Genomic DNA, 19,566 nt, shown 5'->3' with positions numbered 1-19,566 from the left:
TTAATATTACATTTAATGATACAAAAGTACAACAGCTGACCAATTGATTTATAGCCAGTGCTGCCATGCTGCCAACGTATTTCGCACGCATACGACTTTGTCTGCATGTTACGCGCTCACCATTTCGTGCCTTCACGTTGCAAATCTGGAGTGAGTGAGACAATGTTAACATTGTCTCACTGATGAGCGAATGGGCCACTTTGCTTTCCCAAATCAGTGAGAGAACATGTACATTGTTAGGTAACTGTAGGAAAAATTCTTTTCAGTATAGTGTATGGTTATTTATTTGTGCAACTAGTGAGCAATTGCACTTTGCACTCGAGTTGTACATTATATTTTTCCTACAGATGCCATAAAACAAATAAATTGGTTAAGAAACGTAACATATTTTTACACAGAAATGAACTTTTAATATGACATTTAATGATACAACGTATTTCGCGCGCATACGACCTTGTCTGCATGTTACGCGCTCACTATTTCGTGCCTTCACGTTGCAAATCTGGAGTTAGTGAGACAAAGTAACTAGGTGGCGTTCGCAGATGCATCCACAAAATTGAGTGGAGTCATCAATGGTTCACATTATATTGTTTTTGTCATAATGCAGTAAAAACAGTCGTCATTGGTGCATGCGTTGCGGGTCTAAACTAGCATTTTTACTCTTTAGGAAATAAAATTCGTTTTTAGCCTCTATGGATCAGTAAAACTCAGCTGTTGTCAACTCAGTTGTAAATTTATATTGTAAACGATTGAATACGTATCGAAATATGTAACGATTTGTGCTTCTTTAACTTACAGTCTACAGTCTCTTCCCATAGCATTTTAGCATTGCAGATACATTAATCCATTCCCACACTCAACACTGCCCACCTTTACTACTTCCTTCACCACCCCCTACGTCGTGGAGCTGTTTCCCTCTCTTCCCATAGCATTTTAGGATTGCAGATACATTAATGTAATTGCCAAAGACAGTTCCCACACTCTGCACTGCAAGCCTTACTACTTCCTTCACCATTTCCTACGTCATAGACCTGTTTCCTTCCCTTCTCCTAGCATTTAAGTATTAGATACATTTATCTAACTGCCCAAACGGTTCCCTCACTCTGCACTGCCAGCCTTTACTACTTCCTTCACCACTTCCTACGTCGTGGGGCCTGTTTCCTTCCATTCTCATAGCATTTTAGGATTGAAGATACATTAATCTAACTGCCACAGACGGTTCTCACAATATGTTCATACTTTACTACTTCCTAAGCCACTTCCTGCATCGTGGACCTGTTTTCATCACTTTCCATAGCATTTTATTATTTTAGATACGTTAATCTAATTGCCACAAACATTGCCCACACTCCGCACTGCTAGCCTTTACTACTTCTTTCACCATTTTATATGTCGTGGACATGCTTCCATCCCTACTCATAGCATTTCAGCATTGCAGATACATTAATCTAACTGCTACAAACGGTTTCCAGTTCCCAAACTCCACACTGCTCACCTTACTACTTCCTTCGCCTCTTCTTACGTCGCAGACCTGTTTCCCTCTCTTCCCATAGAATTTTAAGATTGTAGATACCAAGATACCTTAAACTAATCGTCATAAACAGTTCCCACACTCCGAAAAACTTGCCATTACTGCTTCCTTCATCACTTCCTACGTCACGGACCTGTTTACCTCCCTTCCCTTAGCATTATTGGAATGCAAATACCTTAATCTATTGGTCATAAACTCAGATCCCACACTCCGGACAGCTCACCTTGACTACTTCCTTCACCACTTCCTACGTCGCGGACCTGTTTTCCTCCCTTCCCATAGCATTTTAGGATTGCAAATACCTTAATCTAATGGTCATAAACAAATCCCATACCCCGAACAGCTCGCCTTTACTACTTCCTTCACCACTTGCTACGTCGCGGACCTGTTTCCTTCCCTTCCAATAGCATTTTAGGATTGCAGATACCTTAATCTAATTGTCATAAACAGTTTGACACTCCGGACAGCTTGCCTTGACTACTTCCTTCACCACTTCCTACGTCGCGGACCCGTTTTCCTCCCTTCCCATAGAATTTTAGGAATGCAGATACCTTAATCTAATCGTCATAAAGAGTTTCCACACTCCGGACAGCTCACCTTGACTACTTCCTTCACTACTTCCTACGTCGCGGACCCGTTTTCCTCCCTTCCCATAGAATTTTAGGAATGTAGATACCTTAATCTAATCGTCATAAACAGTTCCCACACTCCGGACAGCTCGCATTGACTACTTCCTTCACCACTTCGTACATCGCGGACCTGTTTTCCTCCCGTCCCATAGCATTTTAGGATTGTAGATACCTTAATCTAATAGTCATAAACAGTTTCCACACTCCGGACAGCTCGCCTTTACTACTTCCTTCACCACTTCCTACGTCGCAGACCTGTTTTCCTCCCTTCCCATAGCATTTTAGGATTGCAAATACCTTAATCTAATGGTCATAAACAGATCCCATACCCCGAACAGCTCGCCTTTACTATTCCTTCACCACTTCCTACGTTGCGGATTTGTTTCCTTCCCTTCCAATAGCATTTTAGGATTGCACATACCTTAATCTAATTGTCATAAACAGTTCCTACACTCCGGACAGCTCGCATTGACTATACTTCCTTCACCACTTCCTACGTCGCGGACCCGTTTTCCTCCCTTCCCATAGAATTTTAGGAATGCAGATACCTTAATCTAATCGCCATAAACAGTTCCCACACTCCGGGCAGCCCGCCTTGTCTACTTCCTTCACCACTTCCTACGTCGCGGACCCGTTTTCCTCCCTTCCCATAGCATTTTAGGAATGCAGATACCTTAATCTAATCGTCATAAACAGTTCCCACACTCCAGACTGCTCACCATTACTACTTCCTTCGCCACTTCTTACGTCACGAACCTCAAGCTAGTGTCGTCATTTGATTATATTTATGATCCATACCACCGTTTATGTTCTAATATCTGTGGAAAAATGCTATCAGCTATTTATTTATCTACTGCATTCAAAAGTCAACAGCTGATCATATGTCTTTGTTAATGTGTCAAATACTGCTTCCATAAGGATTACATTGAAACTTTGAGACCCAGTGGGGCGGATTCCTGAGAGACTTTTTTAACGCTATATAGATGTTGGCACTCACCGATATGGTCATTATCACCATGCAAAATTTGAAAACGATTGATTCAGCCGTCTAGGAGGAGTTTGCGTATTACGAAATGCATAAAAGTCGACGTATAAGAGCTTCGCTCGCTTCGCTCGCTCCGCTCAATTAGAGTGAGACAATGTTAACATTGTCTCACTGATGGATGAGCGAATTGGCCACTTTGCTTTCTCGAATCAGTGAGAGAACATGTACATTGTTAGGTATCTGTAGGAAAATACATTTATTTATATGATGTATGACTCGAGTGATGTTTTGCCAAATAATGCTTGGGGAAAAGTTTGAACCCTTTAATTCAAGGGTCCAAAAATATTAACTTAATAAAAAAGTGTTTTTTGATTTAAACTAAATGTACCGTACTGTATTGTATTTTTTGTTGTATTCATTCGTTGTTCAAGCTACGTGTTAATGAAAATCTCCTTACTTGTTACATGTTTAAAACCAAATTCTTGGACCTTCAATAATAATATGGGACTCTTGTACATCAATATAGGATAATTAATTGTTGTATGTCTCAAAAATATCTTAAATTCTCTCATTTTAGCACATAATCTTAAAATTCTACCGTAGCGTGGGAGGACCTCCGGAACCCTCGCAACCTCCCCCCCCCCCAAAAAAAATATAGGTCTAGGACCGCCCTTGCAATGAATGTATGCATGCACAATTAATTATTAGCTTACTACTAAACTAACAGTGTGAGTGAAGTGGGTCGCCGGAAGACTGCCCCCCGGAAAACTACCCCCCCCCCAAACGTCAGAGACCGGGGGGGTAGTTTTCCAGTCACGGACACTCACATTTAGTTGTCAAACAGTTCTAATCTAACCTAACCTAACCAACCAAACTTGCTGTAACATTTCGAAATTCTGTTTTATATTGACTTAGTAGTGAGAGTGAGTGAGAGGAGGAGAGTGGATTGGATTGGAGTGGCTAACTCAGCACAGCACGACAGCAGAACGACTACGACAGAACATAACAGAACTTAACTGAGGTTATGTTATGTGTAAATAATTGTTGTATTTATAAATGCTTCGCTTCGTCTTTCAAAATCAAAAGCGTGTTAGTTATGTATGATGTGCATAGTCAGTAAAATAAGCTTGTCTAAATTGTTTCTGAAACTGAAATAGTGACAATTTTGTGCAATAAGTTAGGCCTATATTTAGGCCTATTTAAGGAGGACGACTATAGGAAAATGATTACAATTTCATACGAGGTAAGGAAGCGTGCGTGAAGTTTTAGACGTGAACAAACATGCGTGTTTTCTGAATTTATTGGACCTTTTCTGCTAATTCACTATGATACCTCTACTTCCGTGTCAAAATGTTATAAAATACTTGCAAAACTTGTACCTAACTTAGGTTAAACCCAAAATAACCTAAAACTTCAATTGTGTATTGTTACATGCAAATTAGGTAGCCTAGTGGGCACTTATGACCCCAAATACGAGATACTAGTTAGGCCTAAGCTGTAGCGGTTATTGGTCATAAGTCGTTTATTCAGCAAAATTGGAAATTATTTGGATGGGGGTGACCAAGCGTTCTATAGTAAGTTATATATCATTGGAAACTAGATTTTTACCTGCAAATAATGGTGCAAAAATTTTTCTGCTGCCACAAAAACTGAATTTAACTTACTACGATTTTTTAAAGTTTATTACTGTAATGCCTCTTGTCGGCTGGTCACTGTCGCCATAACTTTGCTGTGAATTGACTGACCAACACAAACATGAACGATTGAAATTGAAAGGATCGTCTAGGGAAGAAGAAGAAACCTAATATGACAAAGAGTAAGTTTATGCAAAGAGGACAAAGAGGTACCGGTAGAGGCATTTATAAATTCAACTGAGCGTTGATTATGAACTACTTCAGTTCTTATTTAGACATGTGAGGTTGGTAGGTTGGGTGTTATGCGGACTCGTGACTGTATTAAGTGTTTTGAAGTTAGGTTAGATTAGGAAGGTAAAGTTTAGGTTATAATGAATCGAGTTGTTGATTTATATTATCTCCAGACTGTTTTTATGCACTTTGTTAAAAGTAGCCTACTACAAACACAATAAATAATAATTTCAAAAATGCGCTGAACATGATCACACATCAATGGCCTAGATGTCCTAAAAGATTGGGAAATGATTGTAAAAATTTATTAAATTTTAAATGATATTAAATTTATAATTTTGTGTCTAGGTTAATCATGATGAGAACCCTGAAGAACAGTCTCACACTGAGGTATCAAAACTCTTAAAAGATATTGAAGAGTCCACTGGTGAGTTGAATACTCTGGTGGATAACTTGAAGGTTGACATAAAAAGTGGCAAACTGAATACAAAAGATGTAAGTATGGTTTATAATCAGGCATGAGTTTTTTAAGTTACTTATCAAATTTACTTTGAATAGGTACCTAAATATTGTGTTTTGTATACAGTTTTTAGGCATAAAAAAACAAACGGTATCAGCAAAGTGGCACACAAACCTACTTTTCCTCTAATTAGCTTGTCGACAACCCTTAGGGGGAAAATCACGAATCAAGAAGCCAGGAAGAAAGAGGATGAAAGGAAGGCATCAGCAGCGCAGGAAAAACCGGCACCTAGAAAGGGGAAAAAGGGTACACAAGGAAGTACCCCACTCCAGAATAAGAACTCTTTGAGAATGTTAACAGGTTTTCTAATTGGACATTGTAGGCTAAGAGGTCTTCTGGGAGTAAAAGAGAACATCGTTCTGGAAAGTGACTGCCGATTCTGTCAGTCAGGGGAAGAAACGCCCAGACATGTGAAATCTTCAGGCGGCTGTAGGAGAGCACACTTAAAGCCAACACGGAAGGATGCTTGCTGTATTCGGCTATCAACGACAATAGTATTATTTGTATTTCGATCGTGTCTACCAGTTAAAGTTCATCGGCCTCCTCCTATTGGCTGTCCTGGTCGACGTCTTATAGTCTCCATTATGTCGAACATTTTTTTGGTTATGTTTTGATTTTGTGCAAATAAAAACTGGTCTAAAACAGTAAAACATCAATCTTTTCAACTAATATAATAAATCCTTATAGCACATGTCTCCAATTTTAGTATAACCAGCTGTTTCAAATATTAGTGTCAATTTAAAAGTATTCATCTGTTCAAATGTAAACAAACATTTCCTCCCTAATAATAACATGGGAACTTTAAAGGCCACTGGGGCAGAGCCCTGATGGAATTCCAAAGTTTTTTTGTTTGATGGCAAAACTACATGCTAAGACCTTTCTAATGACACCTTGGACATGGTGATCGGTAGCACCACTGTTCCAAAACAATTATGACAAAAATATGCCTAGCATATTAAATATACAGGGTGAGTTTTAAATGAGTTCCCCCCCTACCTTTTTCTACATTTCTTAACATATCAACTCCGGACCACGTCAGATCATTGTAGAGTAGTAAGTACTTCATTTTGACTGGGTATAAATTTTTGGCCGCCATCTTGGATCCGCCATATTGGATACACAATTTTTTTTTCAAATGTAAAGGTAGGGTTGTGACCCATCGTTTTAGACTACATTTTTATGCTGAATACGATGCTGCAATTCGTTTTTAAAAATCTTGATCCATTCTAAAGTTATTAGAACTTTTTATAACATTATTTCTAGCCCATTTTAACATAGTGCATTTAGAAACTAAGAACATAATCGCAAAATAGTGCTAGATAAAGATAAGTATACACCACATAACATACATAAATCTTTTTCTAGCACTATTTTGCGATTATGTTCTTATTTCTAAATGCACAATGTTAAAATGGGCTAAAAATAATGTTATAAAAAGTTCTCATAACTTTAGAATGAATCAAGATTTTTAAAAACGGATTGCAGCATCATATTCAGCATAAAAATGTAGTTAAAAATGATGGGTCACAACCCTACCTTTACATTTGAAAAAAAAAACTTCGTATCCAATATGACGGATCCAAGATGGCGGCCAAAAATTTATACCCAGTCAAAATGAAGTACTTACTACTCTTCAATGATCTGACGTGGTCCGGAGTTGATATCGTAAGAAATGTAGAAAAAAGTAGGGGGGGAACTCATTTAAAACTCACCCTGTATAGATTAAATATATAGATATTAAATTTAGATTTGCTGCGGCGGGGGTATTTTAACTAGTAAGAGGGTGGATTCCACACAGGCTCCAAAGTTGCTTTTAAAAATAATTTGGGATAGAGTAGAGAAAAAATAACGCCTAATATGATATTTTTTTATAAGAAACTGTCATTCATTGGGGGGTGCACTCACACCAATCAATTCTTTAATGACTTTCTTGTGCATTAATAAATCTTTTCTAATAAAAAAAATTTCTTTCAGGGAATAAGTCTTTTGGATGTGAAAAACCAGATGATGATTAACTACATCTCCAATGTTGTTTATATAATTGCAAAGAAACTTCATGGAAACAATATTGAAGGAGATGGTGCAATTGGTCAGTACATCCGTTTTATACATTTATTAGTTTTACTGCTCACTTATTTATAGGTGCCTCAGAAATTTAGGACAATATTCCAGTTCTTGGATTTTTGAATTTGTACATGCCAATCTCAAAAATCCTTAGTTCAAAAGGAAACCTGAATATTTAGCCTTTCCTTAATGTTATAGGACAGTGCTTGTATCCAAATGTTGATGCATTTGCTAAATTTACAAGAACTGAAAATGTATTCATGTTTTGACATAAAACTCGTATATAACCTAGTAGACGACCATAATTGATGTTATAATTTGATGTTATCATTTGATGCAGTTGTTACCAGTAGTATATGTTGATGTAACATATCTATAGAATGGCCAAAAAGTCCCTTTACACAATATTGCAGTACGTAGAACACTGTTGTTTATAAACATAACTGATTAGCAAATATTTGTACGTGAGTAGTAAGGAAACAGTGTTAGTAGAGAATGAAGCCTCATTCTCCCTTCCCCAACCACTGCTTCGGCCCTAAAACACCAACTAGTGTAAAGGGACTTTTCGGCCACCCTGTATACTATTATTTAAAAATCTAATGGTACCATGTCTGTATGTTTGTTACTAAATAATATAAAAACTACTGAACTGACTGAGATTTTGCTACCATATCAAGGATGGTAATAGGACTATTCATACTTCGATACAGACTGTGGGCTTAGCCCCTTTGGCTTTAAAAGTTCTTAGGTAAGGATTTTAAAAGTAAATATTCATTGGTCTCCATGGCTGCCATGAGAACACTCAGGATGTTTACATTTTGCTATGGCACCCAAATAAAATGGTCCAGCAGTTTCTTAGGTTAATTTCATGGTGCATTCTGGGGTGTATAGGTTTTGTATTATTAACATGGCGTTTTTGTTGTTGTTCTGGCTTGATTAGAGGTAAACTGTTGTATCTGGAATATGTGGGTTTTTTGGTTAGTTTTTTGGTGGGTTTCATAAAATAATTATGAATAATAACTTTTCTTTAATCATAGCCAAACCATTGGTGTACCCCATTCTTGACCAAATTTCTCTTTTAACCTAAGACTGTTATCACTCTTTTTTTGTAAGTTTTTTGAAAAAATAATGTAATTCATTAGGCAGAGGATACGCGTCCGGTAACCGGACATGGATTAGGCGTCCGGCAGTTACTGTCATAACCTAACCTAACTAACTAATCTTGCTGATGGTGGCAAAATTGATTGAAGGTTAAATTCTGTTCATAAAATAAAATGATAAATGCCTCAAATGCTATCAAAAGGTGTACAGTTAACCCTTTGAGGTCAATTTTTTTTCATTTTTTGCGAGTATAGGTTGTTATTCTAGCAGTCGGGAAAATGGCGGGCGGCGACCTATACTCGCCATTCGGCCGCAAGGGGTTAAGAAAAATGGCATTCTAAGCAAAATCTTTGACAAAAAGTTAGTGTCACCGATGGGATTCGATCTAGAAATCTCTTGTACATTAGACGATTACTCTATCCACTAAACCAGGAACACCGATGGTCTTACATTGTATAATGGTATTCCGGGCCCCCCCACAACCCGGTGACGTCACTCGAACACCTAATCCACGACCGGTTACCGGACGCGTATCCTCTGCGTATTAATTATAGTATCAAATACAAGTTGAAACAAGCTCTCAGAGGCTTTACCCCTAATTTTCTGTAGCATTTTTAACCAGTCACGTGAAGATAGTTTCAAGAGCAGATCATTAATATTCTTTACTGGAAATTGTAACTCAACAAAGTTGTCAGTTTCATTTTGATAAGCATGCCATTGTGGTCTGAGTATGGGAAATTTAATAAGCTGACAGATGTTATAGTAGCATTTTTCTTATAAATAAATACATTATCCAGACAATTAATTATCTTATCTTGTAGGCCTATCATTTAAGTATTCAAAATTGTATATTTATTAAGGATATTTAACAGTTCAGTAACGGTCTTTGAAGGTTTTAAAACTTATCACAAAATGGTCAGACTATAATCTTCAGTATCCAATAGTCAATGTTATAATATTGTTATTGGAGGAGACAGTGATGGAATTTAAAACCTGATCAAGTATGTTCAAAAATCCGTTAGGATCTCCTTTAGATGAATGGTAGGCCTACAGCGACATAACAATCAATTTTAAGAAGTCATAGATAAAAATAGCAGAGGCCTCACTTATGAACTGTAATTTTTACAGCAAAGGGGTGTTGCACCATGTTGTTAAGAACTACAAGGACCATCACATACTAATTCCGATCAAAACTGGCTTTTTTAAAAATCTGATTTTCTCTTATTTAGTTATTTTATAGGTTATTTTTATGGGAAAACAACATAAGTTACAACAACTTTTGAACCACAATTTTTATTGGATGGGAGTTCTACAATTTTGTTTATAATTTAAAGGGCTACATTATACTAAATTTTTATCAAAGTCCTTTGCGCCATTTTCTTGAAAATTGAATTTTTCTTTATTTTATGGGGAAATCACCATTAAAAATCAAAATATCAAAATAATTAAAAAATGCCCTGGAGATACCATGGATTAGTACCTAGATATCAAATTTCATCAAAATCTGACAACAGGTGTGGTCTGTAGCTTCACTGTACATATACAGACAGACATACACACACACACACACACGGACAGACATCACTTTGAAAACTACTTGTTTTGGGTTCAGGGGGCCCAAAACGGATATATCCACTCAAAAGTCAAAAATGTTGACGAAAACAATACTTTCTCCATAGGGGGAGAAAATAAAAATACCTGAAACAGCAAGATTAGTATAAAAACCTGGCAAAAAAAGAGCAACACATGGTAACACAATGAAGACACCAGGCTGTGGCACTAGCAAAACTGAGGTCACGAGGCTGTAGTGATGACATGGGGATCTCTAAAAAAAAAATAGTGACTGAAAATGTCTGCAATAATTTCTTAAATAAGATAAAACCTACCTCCAAAAATAAACTGTAAACCTGCCATAATTTTTTATTGAAAATACTTAATTTGAGTCTGTCTATCTATGTCAGTGTGTTTTTCCTACAATTGCTTCTATTCAAAGCATATTTAATTAGTAACAATTAACTCTTGCGCTTTTCACAGAAAGATTGGTCGAGATGAGAACAGTTTTGGAACGAATTCGCCCCTTGGAACAAAAGCTGAAGTATATGATGGAGAAGTTGGTAAAAACTGCTCTAACAGGAGCTGGTAATGAGAACGATCCCACTCATTTTAGAGCCAATCCTGAAAATATGGCTGCTAATGTAAGTTTATTTAGGTTCAAAGCTGATTATTAATTAAACTACAACTAGAGGCCCATAGCAGCAATTGCTGCCCTTCACCTCTGTTGTAATTTGGCCTTAACCATTCCCTATGCTGTGCACCATTCCTAAATACTCTCTTTGGTAGTCGCGGTCTTCCTCTTTCATTTCAAAACTGCATTACTATTCTAACATAAAAACAGAACACTAAATCAATAAACAAACAAATATGCAATGTTTACATCAGCTGGTATCTTATATCAGCTTATAGAAACACTTAAGCAGTAATTCCATTAGAACATGACTGGATCTCTAGCTATGTCCACACTTGTGCGCTTTCAATTTCAACGTACCTTTAGTTCAACCTTCAACTCAACATTTAATTCAACTTCAACATGCATACAGTATACGTTATTGCAAGTGCTTTGAGGCATTCCTTTTTTATCTGTCCACACCCGTGCCTCACTATCCTCACGTTTTAGATACTTTTTCCTAGATGAATGAAGACGACGCTGTATTCTGATAGGAGGAATTGGGGAGGAAATATTAGTGTTAAGAATTTTTATTTATTTTTTTTTAAAAGATGTTGGCGGCCTCTTTTAACCTTGCGTTTGCCCAACCACATAGACTCATAAACGTAAGACTTCATAAACACTCGTAACGTAGACTCGTAAACGTAGATTCCATAAACGTAAGAAATCAATGTGTACAATATGGAAGAAGGAGTACTATAAAACTCGTAATTTTCTTATTTCATTTAATTAAATTAATATAATTCATATATTTTTTTATTTTTATGTATTACTCGGTATGTCTCCCAAACTTACATGCGAGTGATAATTTTCTATGAATTCTGATGTTTGTTGGGTATTTATGTTGCTTCAAACAACTACAACACCGGCTACTTGTCAAAAATGTAAAGCGGTTGCAAGTTGAAACGCACAGAAATCCAAAGCTGGTGGATTGTCTTGCCCTACGATGTGTGCTATAGAATGGATCTCCTTTGAACTCATTTTGGGCATGCCTTTACGCATGAGTTACTTGTGTCCATCTGCGTCAAGGCATGCGCTTGCCACACACAAAAACGCACGAGAGTGGACATAGCTGCAAACTGATCGTTATCGGCTGTTAATTTGGGTTTTCCGTATTATTTTTAATTCAAAGCTGTTTGTTGTTATTCCTGACTATGTGATGTGTATAAAAGTTTATGGCTTTATTTATTTATTTTGTAATATGTTTAAAACGTTTTTATCTGTATTCAAACGAGATCTAAATGCAACAAATGTATACATTTAATACAATAAGACAAAATAACATCATTTTTAGATGGCTGGGAGTGAAAGTGAGTCAGAGGAAGACGAAACTCCTTCAAAAGACAAATCCGAGAAAAAACCAGGAGTGTATGTGCCTCCAAGAGTGGCTCCTATGCATTATGGTAAGTCTTTCATGAGTGTCTTTATATATTTTTGGTAAATTTCAATGTTTCTTGAAAGGAGTACGTCTAAACTCTTATCTTGTTACTATCTAACATTTACCCGTTGTTTAATTGAATACAGTAGAGTGTCGGTAGTAGCAAAGTTGAATAAGCAAAATGGTCAGATAACAAGAAATAATGGAAACTATCCCTACTCTTACTTAATCCCAGCGCCATTTTTATCGGAGGTGATATTTAGCCGCACCAACAAATCTTTGCCACATTATTCGGTCCATTGCATCTTCCTCTACTGCTCAAATTCTCTCCATGTCTTCTTTCACTTGTCTCCACCATCTCTGTTTTGGTATTCATCGAGGTCGCCTTCCAACCGCATTGCCCTCTAATACTCTTCTCAGTCTGCATTCTGCCTCTTCTCAATACGTGTCCGGCCCGTAATTTTTTATTTCAGCTGCGGTTTTTTTGTTACGGACTAAATAAGAACATTCTATTGGCTGTCATGGCGTGACGTCACTCTCTTCTCTTGAGGGAACAACATTACCGCAACGATACAAAGTGCAGCCATTGGTGTTCGTGGCGTAGTGGATAGAGTTACCGGCTGATGTCCAAGAGGTAACCAGATCGAATCCCTCCGGTGACACTAACTTTTTGTCAAAGATTTTGCTTAGAATGCGATTACTTCGGTACATCTTTTGTCTTTTGTTAGAATTTGAGGCATTTGTAATTTTATTTTATGAAAAGAACTATTTTTTCGATTAGTTAACCTTTATTCGATATTTATCTTGTATCTTTTTTATATTATTAGCAAGTTTGGCTATTTAGTTTTGGTTATGACAATTCAATTTTATAATTAAAAAATTAATTTTATAATTTTTCATTTTTTAACTCTCATTTTGTCTGTATTGAAAAACCGCAGCTGAAATAAAAATTGTGCTTCCGGGACTCGAATATTAGACCTTCTGGGACTCGAATCTTAGACCTTCCGGGACTCAAATCTTAGACCTTCCGGGACTTAGACCTTCAGCAACTCTCATTTTATAAACATTTATTTACAAAATATACATTGTGTGCCCAAGGTCTAATCCCGCAAGGTCTAAAACAGTATCAGTGGAGGCGTTTTTTACATTGACTGTACTCTTAGACCTTCCGGGACTTAGACCTTCGACATACTGCCAGATTAGACCCTCAGCAACAAGTACAAACTGTAAAATGTGTGTCGAAGGTCTAATTAGACCTTCCGGGACTTAGACCTTGAGCAACTGATCCAGTATTTTTAGTAAATATTTTGCCATTTTTTTTTTATTAAAATTTTTTCATATTTGTCTCGGGTTCCAATCCCGCCAAATAACAAATGGATTTTATTTAAGTGATAATGCTACAGCCGATAAGTCTAGCCTAAAGTAATGTGAAAAATAATCCCGGGCTCGTGCCTAGCGTCCTAAGACAAAAAATTTTTTAAAATATTTAAAAAAAAAAAAAAAAAAATTTTAATCCCAAATGGGTCCAGTCCCAACCATTTCGGACTAACGGGACTCTACTGTAACTTGTCTAGGCAGTATTATTCGTGTGTGTATGTTATGTTATAATTTTCGAGTAAAGTTTGTGACTCATGGAAATCAATGAAAAATGGTCATGGAATGGAAAGTCGTTGAAATTAATGACAAATTTTCTGCGGACACCCTGCTGTTTATTAACAATGGAACACAGGCGGGAGTGTGCGTCGTCAGTTTATTTCAATGTGACCAGCTGACGCAAATATGCGTCGGTGGTCAGAAACGATTCTACGCACAAATGCGACTCTAGTCTATGTGAATGAAAATTCCATATAATTGTGGTAGCGAACGTGTTAATAAAACTGTTGTTGTAGTACTTTACCGGTCTTTGACACATTGGCGCCAACTTACAAGTGTTCCTCGTACGGCCGTTGCAGGCCCGGTGGCCGACGTACGAGTAACGTTTGTGTCACCGTTACACAGCGCCACTAGTTATTTTATTATTATTTCCCCCCTTTTTGATTCTTCTTACTTTTACTTCTTACTTTACTCATTTATTTTTTCTAATAAAAAACAAGGTTGTGTTGCCATGGTAACCAGATGTAACCCAAAATCAGCTGGGCTAAAACAATTTTTTTTCTATGTTATTACTTAAAAAAAGTAAACAGCTTGTGATTTTTATAGGGAGGGAATCAATTGAACTTTATAATAGTAGTGTCATTTGGTGTCTGTATTAATCTTGGAATTTGTAAATCAAGTTCACTTTTAAAAAGTTGTTTAAACAAATTTTGTTTTTGACTTTGATTACCCAATTACCACTTTTTTTGCAGACAATTTCACTGTTAACAAATTGGCGAAAGAATTATTAATTTATTGTTTTCTTTCAAAAATCTAAAAATTCGGTAAAATTAATTGCCGAAAGAGGGTGCTGCAGGCAGTGCATTAATTCCTTCTCCAATGGCAATAGTACTAAATTTTTCATTCATATGGACCAGCGTTTCCTTCATTCATATGTGCGTTATATGCGACAACCGGTTTTTACCGATAGACTGTTGGTCACATTAAAATAGACTGATGTCGCGTATTTACGTCGGTGTCCCAATGTTATATTAAAAAACTTATATCTTCGTAACGGTATATTTGAAGGCCCTGAATTCTCTGCAGTCGTCTACAGGGATGTCTGTGGCATATGTGTGTCACTTGGTCTGTGGTTATGATGATTAGTGACGTCATATGATAGTTGGCAAAACTGTTTTTCACTTTGCTGCATCACGTGGTCTGCGTGTACTGTATAACCAAGTGACACCTGGTCTATGTGCAATATTAAAACGTATACCTCGGTCCGTGGCAATAACCGCAGCGTCGCATATGTGTGACAATCGGTAGAGAACGTGTTAACATAAAATCGTTCAAAATATGCATTGCATAGACTTACGACACAGTTTTCAAACATTTGTTTTACACCCTTTGTTTTGCTTGGTTGTGAAGAGGAGGAAGAGAATGCAGCCAGTAGAAGGCAGAAGCTGGTAGAGAGGGCGAGGAAGCGAGCGCTGCACAGCTCTGTGATGGAAGAGTTACGAGAGGAGTATCTGGACACTCCAGCAGAGGTGACTCACAGCAATGTTCTCAAGCAGTCTCTCACCAAGCAGCAGAGGTTCAAAAATCGGTCAGTACATAATCATTGAATGTGTATCATTGGACAGTGAAATCACAGTCAGATGAACAAATTGGCGATGTGTATTCATCAATGGTCTTATTTATATTGCAAGTTCACAATTATCTGTGCATGTGCAACATTGTTAGCGAATTTCCCTATAGGGAAGTAGCTATTACCGTAGGTGGCATGGTAAGACCCAAGCCCGGGACCGATTTACTTTTTCATTTTGATGTCCCCAGAGGCCAAAAAAACCATTCGTTCAAATTTTTATATATATATGTGTGTCCGTGAACACGATAACTTGAGTAATTTTTATCCGATTTTGATAAAATTTGGTTTAAAGCGGGATAAACTTGAATGAGTTCGCGAACCAGCATGATCGGACCATAGGAACGGGGTTTTATGGGGTAAAAATCGGTTTTTCTCATTTCTGACCCTCAAAGCACAAAATTTTCCAATTTCTCTCTAGACCTTTTTAAAGAGCTTAAAAATACAAATAATTTAGTATATAAAAGTATTTTTGTACAATTATTGGTAACGGAGAAAATAAAAAAAATTTTAAATTTAAAATTCCCATGTTATTCTTATGGAGAATATTGTAAAATGTAGTTTGCTTGTTTATGGATATATTTTTAAAAATTGGCAAATTTATTTATTTTATACTAAGCTATTAATATTTTACTAAAACACATTATTAGTTTCAGTTTCCTTGTAGCAGCAAACCTAGGTACTTGTTAAACCTAATGTTATTTAAATAGTTTTAATTGAAAATCAATTCAGATAAATGGAAATTCGCTTAGTCGGCAGGTTTGCTGTGGCGGGGGTATTGTTTATATACTAACAATGTTAATATTTCATTTGTGTGCCCTTAGATATGAAGAAGAATACTTCACTAGGCTGCCAACAATGAAAAAAGACCGACATAAAAGTCGTTACTCAATGACAGTTGGCAACATTGGTGACCAGCTGACTCACTTTGAAGACATCCAAGTTCTTGAAGATGAAGCAGCTTTTCAAGGCAAGATGAAGGGTAAACGCAAGTCTAGTGGCAAAGCAGATAAAAAGAAAGGTGAGTTATTTTTTAATATTAACTTGTGTCAGAGACAATTGAAAATAACAATACTTTTGCTAATCCTTGAGATTCTTGTAACCGCTTTCAATTATCTTTTTAGAGGTTTTTCATGTTTATCCAAATGGATTTCCTAGTTCTTAGCTAAAATTTATAGCCTTACCTGTTGTAAGTCTTTTCCTGTTGTACCTGTAAATCTTTACCCTTTGTACGTCTGGATTAGATAAACTTTCAATCAATGAAACGAGACAACTAATAGTTACTTATTTCATCACCACTATTACCTTTCTTAATAGCAGAAAACGAAGGAAGGTAAACTTGTTTTCCTGCCAAGTATAGATTGTGTTTTATGATAAGATTTTGTGAGGAGGTACTTTTGCATTAAAGTGAAATTTGGCAAGTAGATTGTATAGGGATTGCTCAACTAAGACCTTAATCGAAAACAAAAACATGTCGATCCACAAGCTAAATTTCAATTTAGTTCCTTTATTTCTTTGGAAATATAATCACAAAATGTTTGGTATCCAAGTTTTGTGTGCATCAGTCCAATGGTGTCTGTGATTATCACTGCCAAATATAACAAATATACAAACCAACATCCTTTTTTATACTTGTATATGAGATTGAAACAGGCTTGCTAGCCAGGATTAGGCCTACTTTAATTCTTAGGGGTTTTTTAAAGAAGTAAAAAACCACTACCTACCATTTGTTTTGCTGACTTCTGTTATTAATCCAGTCTCAGATAAATATTTATGATTTATTTAATATGGTTGTTATTATAAAGTGGTATAGTGCAAATTAATGAATATTATCATTGAGTATACACAGTGCAACTCAATGACTACGGTATCATAAAACAGAGAATCGCCGGTTTAAATAATCAACATTGCTAAATATACTTGGATTAGAACAAAACTCAACTGACGCCAATAATTCGTAGTTGGGACAAGATGTGTCACGGTCTTATTATTGGCTGCATTTGCTTTGCCTTCTAAATTAAATATTTACATGTATAATAATTCTTCTTGTTATGTATATACTTTATACCATTGTTTAAAAGGTGTGCTTTAATTTTAATTTAAGTTATCAATTTAAAACTAAAAAACAATTAAAACTATTTTGGCTGTATAGACATATAATTTTCTCATCTCTCTATATTAGCCACTGGCAAAGGGAAATTTACTTTTGGTTTCAGGGTAATTTAGTGGTAAAATAATCAACTGGATTTTTATTTGAAGCTAGTTTTTTACGCTTATAATATTTCTCTTAACTCTGTTTCAGCTTTCAAAAGGAGAAGAACCCGTTAGATTAAAAAATATATATATATATATAAATATATATTTGGTTTTCTTTGTATGATTTGTATTTTATTTCACCCATAAAAAGTCCAGCAGCTGCAATATAATCTATCTATACTATTATAAAATTGAGGTGGTGTCTGTGTGGCTGCCACATCTAAAATACTAGAAAATAGAGCCAAAATTAGGCACAAAGATGGTCCACAATCAAGGAATGTCATAGGCCTATTCACTTCCCTGAGTTCCTCTTGGGCCACGTCCCTTGGATGTAAGTTATGAGGTGAGGTTTTCAAAAATAATATTGGTCTCCATGGAAGCATGAGAACATTCACAATCTTTGTTTGCCTTTGCGTTGACATTTCAATGTAAACAACCAGAACTGCTTAGGCTGGGCGCACACTGATCCAGCATTTCACCTGAAGCAAAATGTTGCACAACGATTTGCTTGAAGTGTTTTGTTTCTTTGCTTCTCCTATGTGCTAGAGGTTCAAGCATGATTCAGCATTTGGTTTCAAGCAAAGATAAGAAAACATAAATATTATTTTTACTGGTCCTCTACTATAGGGGGTGTGCTGTGGTCCTCGATTGTGGCTGCACATAATAAGAAGCATATGAGAAGATATGCCCGCTGGCTTTTTGAATACACTATTCCTAATTTTTGACCTTCTGGTACCGTTGACTTTCAGCAACACATCCAAATAGATTGTTTGATCAAATATTTGTTCTTCGTTATTCGTAGGACCGGTTCACTAGGTCAAAATCCCATTAGGTCAAACACATACACAGCCTACATTTTTAGTACTGAGTTTACTTGTTGACCAATGCAAAGTTTACTAAGTAGATGTGGTAAATAAATAAACGTCCAGAGTTTACAATAATAAACATATACCATGTATTGATCAAAATTTATAAATAGGGTTATTATACATTGTATGGTGAAACTCTCTATATCTCTGGGTACTAGGGGTATCGTGCAGGCTAAAAGCAGACTGTGATTTTTTATAGGCATAGGCCTAATGTTCATCACAAATTAAAGTTCAATTAGACACTTTTTGAAAGATTTAAGTTAGGATTTGGAATAGTCTAATAAAATAATATAATATTAATTTGGTTCAAGTTCAAATTGGCAAAAGTCAAAGGAAATTCTTGGAATGTATTTTAACAAGGTAGGCCTAGATAAAGTTCAGTTGGATCTCACCCAAAAGTTTATGGTTGTCTTCACCACAAATAGATATATTTCTTGATGCTTGTATGATAATAAGTAACTGTGGCAAATATTGGTGTTCAAATACTGCACACAGCTGCAGCAATACTTTTAAGTTTGAATCACAAGTTAAAATTTCAATATTTTTCAAATTAGACATCTTTCTTCTACATGGATTACAAAGAAAGTAAAATCTTGATGTGAAATTTAACTCACATCTGTTAAATTTTGGTAACTCACAACAATTGGTTACCACTGGTTTCTTGATGTCACTCACTATTCACTTGAATGGTTGGTTTATATTATAACAAGAGTATTTTAATCATATTCTAGAAAATGAAAGAGAATAGAGATTTCTCTTAAGCCGCGTTTACATGAGGCCAGTAGAGCAGGCAGGTTACTTGCCTCTAATGTATTTCAAGTTACCTGAGGCAAGAAATCTGCCCACCAACTGTCCTCATGTAAACACGGCCTAACTGCTAAGCTTATTAATATCTACAAGTAATCTATTAAGGAAGAGGTTTTT

The 19,566-nt window shown here is 36.2% G+C and overlaps 1 protein-coding gene across 1 annotated transcript; it reads left to right on the top strand.

Moving 5' to 3' along the window:
- The first annotated feature begins 4,158 nt into the window (after nt 1-4,158).
- LOC129000782 (neuroguidin) lies at nt 4,159-17,894 on the top strand. Its single transcript, XM_054427778.1, has 8 exons — nt 4,159-4,388; nt 5,359-5,505; nt 7,505-7,619; nt 10,730-10,890; nt 12,214-12,322; nt 15,301-15,478; nt 16,342-16,538; nt 17,820-17,894. The coding sequence occupies exons 1-8, from the start codon at nt 4,368-4,370 to the stop codon at nt 17,843-17,845; spliced, it is 954 nt and encodes a 317-aa protein (XP_054283753.1). The 5' UTR covers nt 4,159-4,367; the 3' UTR covers nt 17,846-17,894.
- Nucleotides 17,895-19,566: the final 1,672 nt, after the last annotated feature.

This window comes from Macrosteles quadrilineatus, unplaced genomic scaffold (genome assembly GCF_028750875.1).
Source record: "Macrosteles quadrilineatus isolate MER2022 unplaced genomic scaffold, UCM_ALF_1.0 Scaffold_8__2_contigs__length_117827958, whole genome shotgun sequence".
Taxonomy (NCBI): Eukaryota; Metazoa; Arthropoda; class Insecta; order Hemiptera; family Cicadellidae; genus Macrosteles; species Macrosteles quadrilineatus.
This window is presented reverse-complemented; position numbering and strand designations above follow the sequence as displayed.